This window comes from Coturnix japonica, chromosome 3 (assembly GCF_001577835.2).
Source record: "Coturnix japonica isolate 7356 chromosome 3, Coturnix japonica 2.1, whole genome shotgun sequence".
In the NCBI taxonomy this organism is placed as follows: domain Eukaryota; kingdom Metazoa; phylum Chordata; class Aves; order Galliformes; family Phasianidae; genus Coturnix; species Coturnix japonica.
In genome coordinates this window covers 22,426,529-22,439,493 of record NC_029518.1, presented here as the reverse complement: position 1 = coordinate 22,439,493, position 12,965 = coordinate 22,426,529, and the positions used below count along the sequence as shown (strand labels likewise).

Here is a 12,965-nt window from a genome sequence, read left to right as displayed (position 1 = left end):
GCACTGGGTGGTGTGCAGGTGGTGGTTGGAGCCTTTGTTTTAATGTGGCACGTTGCTTTAGCCGTGAGGTCACGGATGGACGAGCTGGGAATTGTTAATAGAGCCATACAGCGTCCAGAGTTGAAGAGACTCACAAAGGCCATGGAGCCCAACTTCTGTCTCCACGTAGCACTACACAAAACTCACACCCAGTGTTTGGGAGCACTGTCCAAGTGCTCCTTGAGCTCCAGCAGCTCTGGGCTGTGCCCACCGCCCTCTGGTGCAGACCCTGTCCCTCACACCCAGCTGCCCCTCCCCTGACACAGCTCCATGCCCTTGGGCCCTGTCACTGTCACACAGCAGAGCTCAGCGCTGTCCTCCTCCCCCTGTGAGGAGCTGCAGCCACCATGAGCCTCCCCTCAGCTCTGCTAGGCTGAAACTGGCTGCTCCTTGTACACCTTGTTCATTAGGTACTTCACTGCCTTTGCAACCCTCTTTAAGACACCTTCTAAGAGCTGTATGTCCTCCATACACTGTATCACCCAAGCCTGCACCCGGTGCTGGAGGTGAGGCAGTGCAGAGCAGGACAGCCCCTCCCTTTGCATGGCAGCAAGGCCTCTCTGCTTTCCAGGGAGTCAACAGCTACTCCTAGTTTAGAGTTGTCTGCAAATGTACTTGGTATACCTTCAATCTAAGTCATCATGACAAAAACACTAAAGAGAACTGGCCCCAAAATGGCTGTTATTTTCTAGTTTAATATTTTACTTCAGCCCTAGGCACTGTCTGTTAATAAACTCAGCTGCTGTATAACTGTGGGATGACCTCATCTTATGAAAGGGAGGTAGGAAGAAGGTAAACCTGAGCAGACAAGACACAAGTGTGAGCAGTCAGGGAAGTGACCCACAATCCAGAAGAGCAACTGGAGCTGGCCTTCTGTATCTGAGTAGCTGCTTTGTGTCTTGAGAGAGCTGAGGTAGAAAAACCAAGGTTAAACAATCTCTTACCTACCATTTCAATTGAAACCTGTAAATAGGCCTCACGCATAATGATTAACTCAGAATTCATCCCAACTCCTTCATCCCTCCCCATACATTTATGTAGCAAGAGACAGGCCTTATGTAATACTTGCTCTTTAAAAATGATTTTCTCTATTTTGACCTTCATAATCATGCAGTTTAAGTTCGAGAAGTCTTAATATGTGTGTTTCCTTGTCTTGATTCACTTCCCGCTTTTTACATGATTCTCCTAAAGCACTTGCTAACCCCTTTAGAAGCCATGGTATTGTTGCTGAAGATCCAGAAACTCCTTTATTTAGTGTTGTATGGTAGCCTTTCTAAACATGTTTTGTCCATAAATTACATTTCCACTAGGTATTTCTGGTATCTTGCTATACGAAGCCAATGTTTGATCTACAATTGGCAGATGAAAGGGGTAAAAACCCTGCCAAAGAACTAATGTGGGAATGGCTCCTAGAACTGTGATCTAGTTACACATAACTGCAGCAGCAGGAGTGTAATGCTAAAAAACAAAGTTATTTTTATAATTATTTTCTCCAATGCAAAATATTGTCAAATCTGGAAAACGCTGCAGTACAAATCTGAGCTGAGAGCAAAGTAAAGGGTTTACAATTAATAAGCTCTGCTGAAGTCCAGTCTGGAAATGAATTTAGAGTTTTCAGTACTTTAAAGTTTCATGTTACTTTATTTCATTTCCTTTACTGCCCTAAAAAACTGTAAAATAATAACTTCTTTTTAATTCCTTATCACTGAATTACTAATCGCCTTAGTTAATTTTAACTCTAATGTCTAATGGATCTCACTAAAGCTGTATGGGCTGTTAAATCTTTACCTAAAGGTTGAACAGATTCATTCCTTTCCGCAAGGATGGTTTTCTTCCTTCAGGACCTAACGCATAATACATATAATAATCCAAGAAATAATTTCAGCTCTATAAATACTTACCAGAATTCCTTTGCAGATAAATCTGTATTTTAAATTTAAATATGTATTTTGTGGGCTGCGTTGTTTTAGAAATTAGTAGTTTGCTTCCTAGTACCGCCACACAAAAATGGAAAAGGCAAACTTACAGGTTTATATTGTATTCCAAATGCATTTTTATATCGGTGTGTTTTATATAGTTACCAATGACTGACCTTTCAGTCATTGTAGACCTCTGATTCATTGACCGTCCCCATACAGTTGTTACTGAGTGCTAGCTCAAAGCAAGCACAGAATGCTCTGAAGTTAGTGATGGAAGGGGTCTGTCTTTGCAACCTGGGTTCTACAAATATTAAGTATGGGGGCTTTTTCAGCATCAGTCTCAGAGGCCGCTCCTCATTTCATGGCTCATATGGTATCATTGCTGCTGAAGATTAGAAGGTATGAAAGGTCTAATTCCTTCCTGAGCATTAGTCATGTATTGGGTAGCATGGTGTGAATAGTTTTGATGTGTGATTCAAGGTTAATGCTGAGATGTGAATTGCTCATGAGGCTCAGGCTGGGTGAGGGAGGCAGAACAGATTAACTATCTGCCTGAAATATTTAGTTTTGCTGATTTACATTGTGTGGTATCTCTCTTAAGTAGGTCTGGGGCTAGAGTAGCTTGTAGTGAGCTCCCCAGAAACTTGCAGTGCTCTGCAAGTTAAGCTGTTGAAGTGTGCTTAGTGTTGTATGGTGAGGTTGTGATTCTGAGTGTATTTCATGAAATTACACAGCATTTCTGGTTATGTGACTATCTGTGGAATTAAGGATGACAGGGTGCTGCACTGCATCCTTATCTTCATATTGGAGAGAGAGAGAGAGAGGGTTTGAAGGCTGGACTATTAGATGGATGAAATATTGGTTGGATGCTCGTAGTCAGAAGGTTGTTGTCAATGGCTCTGTGCCCAGGAGGCAGCTGGTCATGAATGGTGTTCCTCAGGTCTGCTTTGGAACTGATGCTCATCAGCATCTTTATCAATGACATACAGTGGGATTGAGTGTACCCTCAGTAAGTTTGCTGATGACACCCAGCTGAGCAGTGCAGTTGGCACAATAGAAGGGAGGGACATTATCCAGATAGGCCTGTGAACTGAGAACACACAAGAATCTAATGACGTTTAACAAGGCCAAGTGCAAGGTGTTGGTTGCACTTGGGTTGAGGCAATCCCAGCAATGAGTACAGACTAGGAGAAGAGCTCTTTGAGAGTTGGGGATCCTTGGCATCCTGATTTAATGACTGGCAACCCTACCCAAGGCAAGGGTGTTGGAATTAGATGATCTTTAAGGCCCACTCCAACATAAACCATTCTGTGAGTTACAATGAAGTCTGTCATAGTAATTGCTGCAATTGGAAGTTGCTGCTGGACAAATGGAAGCGATAGCATGGATTGCTTCTGGCTGTCTGATTTAGGAATATATTGCAGTAGCAAGAGGTTAACACTAAAAGACAAAACAGTGTCAGGAGATGCTGCTGACTCTGCCTCTGTAATTTTCAGTAGAAAGCAGTGAGCCATAAAGTGGTGGTAGAATCCTGCAGACTGAGCTTGTGGCAGGATTTTGAGAGCTTTCAAAGGAAATGGATTTATCAAGTCAGTCTGCCAACCTGGCCTTCCACTCTTTAATACTCTGTTCTTTTTGCATTCTGTATCTCCCATCTGATCTATTTGATTTCTTCAGGAAGATAATCCCTACTTTCCACTGTGAGCAAACAGCTGAAAGCCACCTCTTTCTCAATCTGTATCTGTATATACATGAAACTTTAAAATGTCATAAAACAAAGGAGTTTTTCAAATCAGTATCAATTGAGATTCATTATTATGAAATTGCCGCAATTTTAAGTAATTAAGTGTTTAATCATCCTTGATTATCAGCATGAACAGAAGTGGAAATTGTGAAATGTATGTAGTTCAGTGGTTCATGTTTGACTACGCGTTCTATGACTGGACCTAAATTATCTGTTAGGGAATTATGTATTAGGGTATTCTGATGCTGATCTATTTCAGAACCTGCGGAAGTGTTTCTTTGCATGGAAACTGTAGGATCTGGAATTAGAACTGTGTGTCATTTTTATACCCTTGACCTTACACAGCACTGAGGCTTGCAGCAGGTAAGGGAAACCAGGAAGTACTCCCAAGTCCAATAGTGCAGATACAGTGTTTTACCTTTGGTGTGTGAGAACACTGTAATGTATAGATACAAATGAAAAACAACAAGTACACCTTTTACGAACTATTATTCTGAGTCAATGTATATACATTATAGTTATGGCACTTTACATGTCACGTATGTCTCCAAGCACAACAATTCGCGCTGTCTTACTGTGTTATTCCTGTGTTTTGAGTTAAGTCATTCTTGTGTCTGGGTTGAATTATTTACTTCTGTATTAAAGAAGGCATTAGGTAGGTGATCTTGTTTAACAAAACTATACTAAACAATGCCTTTCCAATTGAGATTTTTCCAAAAGGCTGGAGCTGAGAGGGATTATTCAGAAACTGTTCGGGCCAAGATGAATATTTGCCACGTAGGGTAGCTGTATAAAAAGGCTAAAAGTATACCAGGAGAATACTTATCTGTAATAGTTACATGATGCGTTCACAAGTTTTTAAAGGGGAAATAATTACTTAAATTAAACAATGTTGGTTTTTTTTTGTCCCATGGTGCCAGTACTGCAAATATGAAGTTGAAATGAAAGATATTAAATATTCTATTTGACATTTTTCAATAAAATAAAGTCCTCTTCAAAGTGAAGGTTATACAATTCATATCATTTTTAAAAATGTAGATGAAGAGTTGAAGACAGTTTGTTCCCTGAGAAAATACCTGAAAAATGACTAAAATACATATAGACTTGTTCCTAAGGCCACCTTTCCATAACACTATTGACAGACAGATTTCTGTCATCAAGAGGGACAAGCCACCCCCAGGAAAGCAGAGCTCTTAACTTGGCTCATCTTCATCATTCCAGTTCAGGCCAGGGCTTTAATTAGAGAGGTTCTCTTGCTGTGTACCGCTGAAGTAAATGTAAATCTGTCTGCCTTTCTTTTGCTTATATGCCTGCTTATGTGGTACGTCTTTACATCAGAAAGTTTACTATTGATGTAGAAACCATGTAACAGAGGCATATTATAACAACGTGTAACACTTTCATAACAAAGTTGGGCATTTGGTCGGTCTGTTGTTGGTGAGAAGTGGCTGACTTCCCATTTCCTTGAGCTTCTGTCCACTCTGAGGTGTCAGTAATGCTGGTGCAGAGAGGTGATGAGCAGCTCCTTTTTGCTGATGGAAGTTGTTAATATAGCTGGCAATCAGTAGAGTGATCTCAAGAATCTATAACAAGAACATACAAATCTCTTTGAAAAATACAGTGATGTGTTTTGACTGCTGAAAAAATAGCTAACTTTCTAGCTGGTGACAATCACCATCAGCTGGAAAAGTACTTCATCAATCATCAAAGCTAATGACGGGGAGCTTTCTTCTATCACAGCTTGCCAAAAACGTAATGCTATTCTCATCACACTGAAGACTTTGTCTTCTTTAGTCTTAAATGATTCAAGCAGATGGTTTACTCGACTGAGGGTTCTTGAAGTCCAGTAGATGATGCTCTTACAAAAAAACTTTCATGATGTGTTCCCTCAGTTTTCCTAGAAAGTATCTAGAACTCAAGGACTCAAGATACAGAGTAGGCTAAAGGAATGAAGGTTTCTGGAAGTCTTTACTATGTTTTTTCCTTCACAGTCCACCCAACCTTGCCTTTAAGGACAGTCTGAGAGAAACTTGTACATAATGTTTTACTATGCCTATTTTTATGAAGAGTCCTGATTTTATCCAAATTTCTTGGTGAAATTCATATTTGGAACAGTCTGTGAAATAGAATAACGGCAAAAGACTTCAGGTTTTTTGTTTGTTTGTTGTAATACAGTCAGTCTTACCAGTGACTGAGAGAATCTGGATTGAAAAAGTTCATAGAGTTCCTTTACTGAAGTCAAAAATACACTAGGATTTTAAACAAGTGTCAGATCTTTCAGATGTTGTATTCTGCAATTCCACTCCAGAATGGAAATACAACTTCTTAAATATGATCTGTGCTGCTGATCAACCAGCCAGATTACATTTTAGGTACTGGATATACTTATTGCCCTTAGTAGCTCTCTATGTCCTTAACATGAAAGATTTGGAATGATATCTAAAAGGACATGAAAACATATCAGTACTGTCACTGTTGTTTCTTGTATTATTGTTTCTCCCTCTAAAAGTAAATCTGAGAACACTAGGAATAAAGAAAGTGTTTCATCTTTTACATCTGCTAAGGATTACCCACTTTAGACAGAGTAGAAAAGTGACAGATGGTGGAAAACTATACCAGGTAATGTACTAACCTTGGGTTTTGTCATGGCGAAAAGCAGTTTTTCAGTTGCTTTGTCCTTTGTCTGAGCATCATTAACAACCAACATAAAGTCGTCTTGATAGCCTCCAAAAGTCATCAGACTCTTGTATGTATATGTCACTGTTAATCGCTTAAAAAAGAAACCCCAAAGCTTATAGATCAATGCAAGAGCACCACATCATGACAAATATATCTCTTAAAAGCACGATTATATGTGGATTTTTCAAAATGTTGTCATTTGCCTCTTATGAATCCAAATTCTATTCCAAATTAACTAGATCAAAGATATTATAAGCAGCTCTCAACTCAAGTTTGTCATTCAATTTACATAACTCTTGGCTAACTTAGAGAGAAGTTATCCATAGGAATTCCATTTGATAATGAAATAGCATCGAAGTAGGATAAATGATAGGGTGTTTGACATCTAATGTTATTAACTCCAGGATTTCTCATTGTAGAGCCTGCTGGAGCTCTTACTGTTAGAATCATAGAATCATAGAATGACCTGGGTTGGAAGGGACCTCAAGGATCATGAAGTTCCAATCCCCCTGCCTGGCAGGGCCACCAAACTTCCACAATTACTAGATCAGGTTGCCCAGGGCCCCATCCAACCTGACCTGTTCAGTGTTCAGCACCACACGAGCGGCCTTTGAGTCTACAATTAGCGTTTGGTTTAACATTAAGACTCCTATTAGTGTGCTTCAGGTATTCAAAAATTAAATGTAAGACGATGCCTATGAAATAACTGACATCTTCATTAAGAAAAATAATTTCTGATACCCTTAATACTTCCTGCAGAAAGTCAGGATATGCCTGGAAACCGAGCATTTCTTTAATGGAGGGCAGGGACTGCCTACATTGTAAGCTGGCAGTGTTCTGCAGGAATCCTGTATGTAGCCTTGTGAGTAGATAATCTAGTGTTTATAGAGCTTTCCTCAGTCTAATGCAGCACTCGTTCTCTCTATACAGCTACTGTATAGTTTTGCTTTCTTTGCTGTCTCATCTTCTGTTCTACTATTTGTTTTAACCGCAAAGAAACATAATGAAAAGGCCCATATCAATACAATTAGGAATCTGGGATTTAAATTTTCTGATATTTAATATTAGTACTTGCTAATAGTGACATGCTGTTCTGTTTCTTTGCAGGATGTAAATTAAAGCAGGGATTTTCTCAGGTATTGCTGCCTTTTTAATGCTGATTACCAGGAGTTGTTTTCTATAAAAACTTTTATCATAAATCAAAGAAAAATCAGGGCCTAAAATGACATAATTAAATAACACTGGGTTATATCAGCTACTATTAAACGAAAATAATACAATGAAAATAACAATCTTTTTAAGTAACAGCACTTTGCAGAGTGTATGCATTATGAATAATAATGGAAAATGAAGTCTTAAGGAAAAGAAAATTAATGTTATTGTAAGAACTGTAACTAGAGATGTCCTGACATCTGAATGATTAAAATATTAACATTTCATTAAATGATATAAAAACTCTATCTGATAAACAAAAATAAATTCTATGCAAAGAAATCATTATTTATTTCTATTATTAATATGACTTTAATGATAACTTTAAAGTGTTTTGAAAGGAACGAATTTCTGCTTTGAGAGAAAGACTAGATAACGGCATGGAAGACTAATGCCATCTTTTGTGTACTATTCTGCTGAATCTCCCTATCTGCTCAGTACTTAAAAGTCCCTTACCATAGTGCTGTAATCTAGGATGCTTATGCCATCTTCGTGTACAGCAAACCATATGAAGGACTTCTCAAGTGAGGATGTTGTTAGAGGCTGTAAAAAGAAATGTTCTTAAATACTACTTCAAAATGAGATACTATGTAAATCACTATTAATGATCAGCTAACACAGAGCTCCCTTCACCCACAGATCTTACTGAGATTTAACTGGGAGGTAACAACAAAGGCATGCAGTAGGCTGATGGAAGAACTAAGAACTCAACCTAGCACTTGTGAAGCTTCCTTCAGTGCTTAGTCCAGTAAAATGTACAAGTAGCCCTTGTATTTAGCACAGCTGTTCTCTGAACAAAGAGAATTAAGATATGGGTGGTTTAAGAGGAAGGTCAGCACAGAAGGGAGTACCCTAAATACCCTTAATAGCATCCACATTTCTCCCTAATTCTGCTTTCATAACCTGTTAATGATGGCTTTTCAATATTCTAATAGTTATCAGGCAAAAAAGGTATGAAGTAAAAAACTCTTTCTCCAACTAAGGCATGAGAAAAGATACAACCCCAACTAATAACCTAAAACAAGCAGTGAGTATATTGGGAAGGAATTATGTTTTACTGAGTGCTGCGATTATTTAATTTCACCACAACAAATGAGTGATTTGAGATGAGAATAAAGAATAAACACGTATCACGCTCATTTCCAACACAAGAGTTTCTAAAGAAAACTCTGCAAATCATACTAAAATAACACCACTCAAATTCTGTGAAGTTTCTTACTTTTGCTGCAAACAATTTAGCACCAAAGAAAGACCATTTTCTGGCTACGGTGAGGTAAATGCGCACGCAGTCTGCAGCACTGTGCCCCCGGAGAGCCATCCATCTTGTAGACAATCGCTGACAAAGCTGTCTGTTGGAATGAAATATGTAATTTAGTTATTGAAAGGATTTTAAATGCTTACCCTTACAAGTTTAATGAGCAAAAAAAATCCATTTGTTAAAATGGTAATTTAAGTTAATGCAACGACTATCACTTATACAGTATTAAATCCGAAACATGGTGTTATGTTTTTATACATGTGAAAATGACAAAGTTGCTTCTCATTTCTGCAGCACTGCGATTAAATATTGACATAGCAGTGGAAGCACAAGGGGGGAAAAAAAGCATAGCACAGATTTTAATATGTCTCTACAGGTAATCAATCTACCTTTATCAGTACTCAACAGCAGTGCCAGTTGTCACTCCAAAAATCCATCCAGCTTAGCACCTATCTTCACCTGTGGCTGGCACAGATGTGGAAGATGATGCAGCTTAATGTTACTTTTTTTTCCCCTTGTATCTGAGTTCTGCTACCAGACAGGGTGCTTCTGATGCATGATGCATTCACTCTGGCTCTTTTCTTTTGTGGCTCCAAGGTGAGCTGATTCTATAAAATGCTCTGATAGAAAACTCGTTCTCCAAAAGCACCCTGGCATACCTTTCCAACACACTGACTTTCAGTAACAACTCACCCTGCAGCCACAAGGTTATTAGATCCAGCCCACTAAAAGGGAAGGAGAATGTATAGTAAAGGGGAAATCTTTCACTTGCAGCTTGCTCTCACTGGAAGTCTATGAAGTCAAACTGCACCCTTAGCAAAAGAACACAAGTAAAAGGGTTGGTATAGAGTGACTCTTTCCCTGCTATAGGCTTCCACTTTCTGGCAATCTGTAGTTTAGTAACTACTTGAACAGCTGAACAGACTTAGCCTCCACAAGTCACACAGTATCACAGGCTCGTGCGGGTTGGAAGGGACCTTAGAGATCATCGAGTCCAACCCCCGGGATTCGAGCCTCTGTGTAGCAGAGCGGCACTTCTACCACTTGTGCCATAGGGGGATCGAACCCGGGCCCTCTGGTGTTGCAACGTGGCATTGCTACCACTGCGCCACCAGGGCACACAGTTCAGTGTGATCTAGTGCTTTTTACACTTTGTTCTTTGAAATTAATCATGTACCTTTCTATTTTTCGACTGTGAACTTTTGAATGTACCTGTTGAATTCTTGGTATGCAATAATATTGCTTTGTGTGTATGATAATAGCTTTAAACTTTTTCAACTCTGTGGCAAAGAATATGGAAAACATTTCTGTAGTGTGTACTGGACTTCAAAATTGCAAGACATTGAATTTGGATAATTAATGATTTTGTTCTGCTATTCTTTCTTTTAATAGGTGTTGAGAGAAATAACTTGCAAATTATTCATTTAAAATTAGGTGATACATTGCTAGCAAGTTGGCTAAGTTATCATGTTGCAGTCTGACTGGCTGCAAGAGATTGCACATTGGAATAGCAAACACTCTGATATAGCCCTCATGTTATTTACTTTTAGTGGTTCTTTAGTTCATGCTCAGGCTTAAATTAGAATTGCCGAATAAGAGAAATAAGAATTTCAAAATCTCTGGCGTTTGTAACACTGTGTAGTAATCTGTTTGTTCTAAAGCTTTTACTTGAATGCAGGCTTAATGGTGGTACTCTGTAGATCTGTAATGCACCAAGGAAATAGGTTCTAGGATTCAGTAAGAATGTGAGTTTCAAACACAGGTCTAGGAGAACAGAGCATAACTGGAAGTTAGACCTTATGACAATTAAAAAGCTCCTTATTTTGGTGCTAAATTTTCAGTGAATCTGAATAGCAAAACACTTCTCACCTTAACTGTTCCTCTGAACAACCAAGCCTGTATCTCTTAGGGTAGAATCTCTCCAAAACTTGTTTTAATGTTTGATTGGACTTGGACTGGGACGTGACCTGCCCTGCTGGCGTTGAGAAAGGCCTTTCAAAATCTCCAATCTCTACCTAAGGAAAAGATCATGAAGGAAAGAAAAAATTGTTCTTGCAGATGAACTTTCCAGCTGGATGTTTCCTATCAGCTTTTCCTGTCTTACCAAGTAAAAAATGAAAATGTCAGTAATCACCTGGTGCTTTATTTGCTCATATGGAAACCAAGCAAGTCATTTTATTTTTGATTATCTGATACCTACCATGCAAAAAAGATCAATGTCAAATACTAAATATACAGATGTAGAGTATAATACCATCTAGTTCTTCTTTGAGATTGCTGCATCTTCAGCTACGCAAACCAGTTTAGATTTGAGTAACACCAACACCGTAGCTTTCTCAGTAATCTTTCCTTGTGTGCTTTCACAAAGCTGTTGTTCTCTGCTATACTAACTTGCAGAAATTGTTTAAAGAATAGCAAATGAAGATGCTATGTCACTGTATGATATTCAGTCAAAGAGGGTCTGACTGTGTAGTAGGTGAAGGAAGTTTTATCCTTACTGGTGCCAACTAGAGTGCATCCAGCAGAGCATCTCCAATTTAGTACAGATGTTAACATCACACCAATCTTGCAGCCCAGTCTGTTTCTTGCACTATCATGTGTGAAAGGTGAAAGTCACTTGACTGTCAAGCAACTCTGGACCATTCCTTAATTTAAGGCTTCCATCTGTAGAACTGCATGAATTCACAAGGATTACCTGAGCTAGAAGAGCAGACAGTTCCATTGCTAGTTCTTTGTTTACAGGGAAGAGCCCATTGACTATCTGATCATTTGTCTGATAGACTAGCAGCAGCTTCTCCCTGTCTGTCTCCCCATGGACTTGAACTGAAAAATAAAGCCTGCAGAAAAGACAAAGTTATTAAATAAAGAAGATAATGAAATATCTTAGCCCTGCAGATTAGTGAATGTGAAATATTTATGTCAGTGTCAAAACACATTTATAGAACAACATTTAAACCAGTGGGCAAATACTTAGTTTCAGTCTTCAGAATTCAATTTTGCCTTTATCTTTTTAGCAGCTGTGATCACCTCTAATGAGATTAAAACAAAACAAAAACCCTATATGTTTAAAATTGCTGTAGTCACGCCCATTCACTATTTTTGTTGCAAGCTTTGAGTCAGCCACTGTTTTTCAGATGAAGACATAACATTAATTAAAAAATATATAATAATTCCTGAGATAGGGCAGAGATGTTATAATTGCTACACAAACCTGTTTTTATATGTCAGGCGGACAGTCCTTGTGCCTTCACATTTCCCAGGATGTTGCTCTTTGGAGGCTTGCTCCCATTTCGAAATAATGTCACAGATCTAGAAGGGGGTCAATAAGAAATTGACTTTTATATGTATTCACCTTTCAAACTACCTGTGAATAAAAACTGTTGTCTTCTTTTAGTATCATTTACCTATTTCACACCAGAAACACATACCTTGAATTTTTAAACTAACAGGCAGGTAACTTTACGAGCTTTTCTTAGTTGGAACATTTCATAATTAGGGTTTTTTGTTTGCTTATCTAGCAACACCCACGCCAGCTTTGGAAACAAACCATAACACATGTGTATGGAAAGGCCAGTTAGCTGATTTAGCAGCAGCCAATGAGTGTTTAATTGTACAAAGTGAGTTGTTAAATAATTAATCAAGTGCCTTCGATCTCTGCCTTGCCTTTCTGCTGCAGGAAGCTTTTCAGGCGCTCTCTACTAACTGTTTCTTGTAATGTTTATATGACGTTTGATATGAAGTGCAAGCAGAGTGGTGCCTGACAGATAGTGGATGTGGCCAGATGGGGAGGAGGCAGAACAGAGGACCAATGAGTCCTGCTGGACTTCATGGTACCATTCCATCATAGATGAGTCTTTGGGAGCAGTAATGTGATCAGCTTGTAAAATCACTTCTATCAAGGAAAAAGAACTTCTTAAAATACATTTTGCTTTGTGTTTGGCAATTATTCTGGCTGGGAAGCAGAGCTGAACGGATGACTCTGCTTATTTGTCATTAGATCCTGGCTGTACCTTTCCTTTTGTCTTGAAATGCAGCTTGTGAACACTGTACAGAGGGTACAAAAAACTACTTGATAGAAGCACAAAAAAATCCATTAATAATTAGCTGCTAAAAG

At 38.7% G+C, this 12,965-nt stretch overlaps 1 protein-coding gene across 7 annotated transcripts in view; it reads right to left on the bottom strand.

Moving 5' to 3' along the window:
- Positions 1 to 3,750: 3,750 nt before the first annotated feature.
- The window catches only part of PLEKHH2 (pleckstrin homology, MyTH4 and FERM domain containing H2), a 46,630-nt gene continuing 37,415 nt past the window's right edge, over positions 3,751 to 12,965 (bottom strand). For 6 of the 7 annotated variants that reach the window (XM_015857468.2, XM_032443872.1, XM_015857469.2 and 3 more), the window contains 7 exons: positions 12,063 to 12,160; positions 11,547 to 11,688; positions 10,721 to 10,866; positions 8,813 to 8,942; positions 8,050 to 8,136; positions 6,335 to 6,472; positions 3,751 to 5,285 (listed from right to left, as the gene is read on the bottom strand). In XM_015857468.2, the coding sequence (XP_015712954.1) occupies positions 5,103 to 5,285; positions 6,335 to 6,472; positions 8,050 to 8,136; positions 8,813 to 8,942; positions 10,721 to 10,866; positions 11,547 to 11,688; positions 12,063 to 12,160 (924 nt within the window). In that variant the 3' untranslated portion in view covers positions 3,751 to 5,102. The remainder of the gene's footprint in view (positions 5,286 to 6,334; positions 6,473 to 8,049; positions 8,137 to 8,812; positions 8,943 to 10,720; positions 10,867 to 11,546; positions 11,689 to 12,062; positions 12,161 to 12,965) is intronic. The other variant, XR_004306785.1, reaches the window with a different exon arrangement.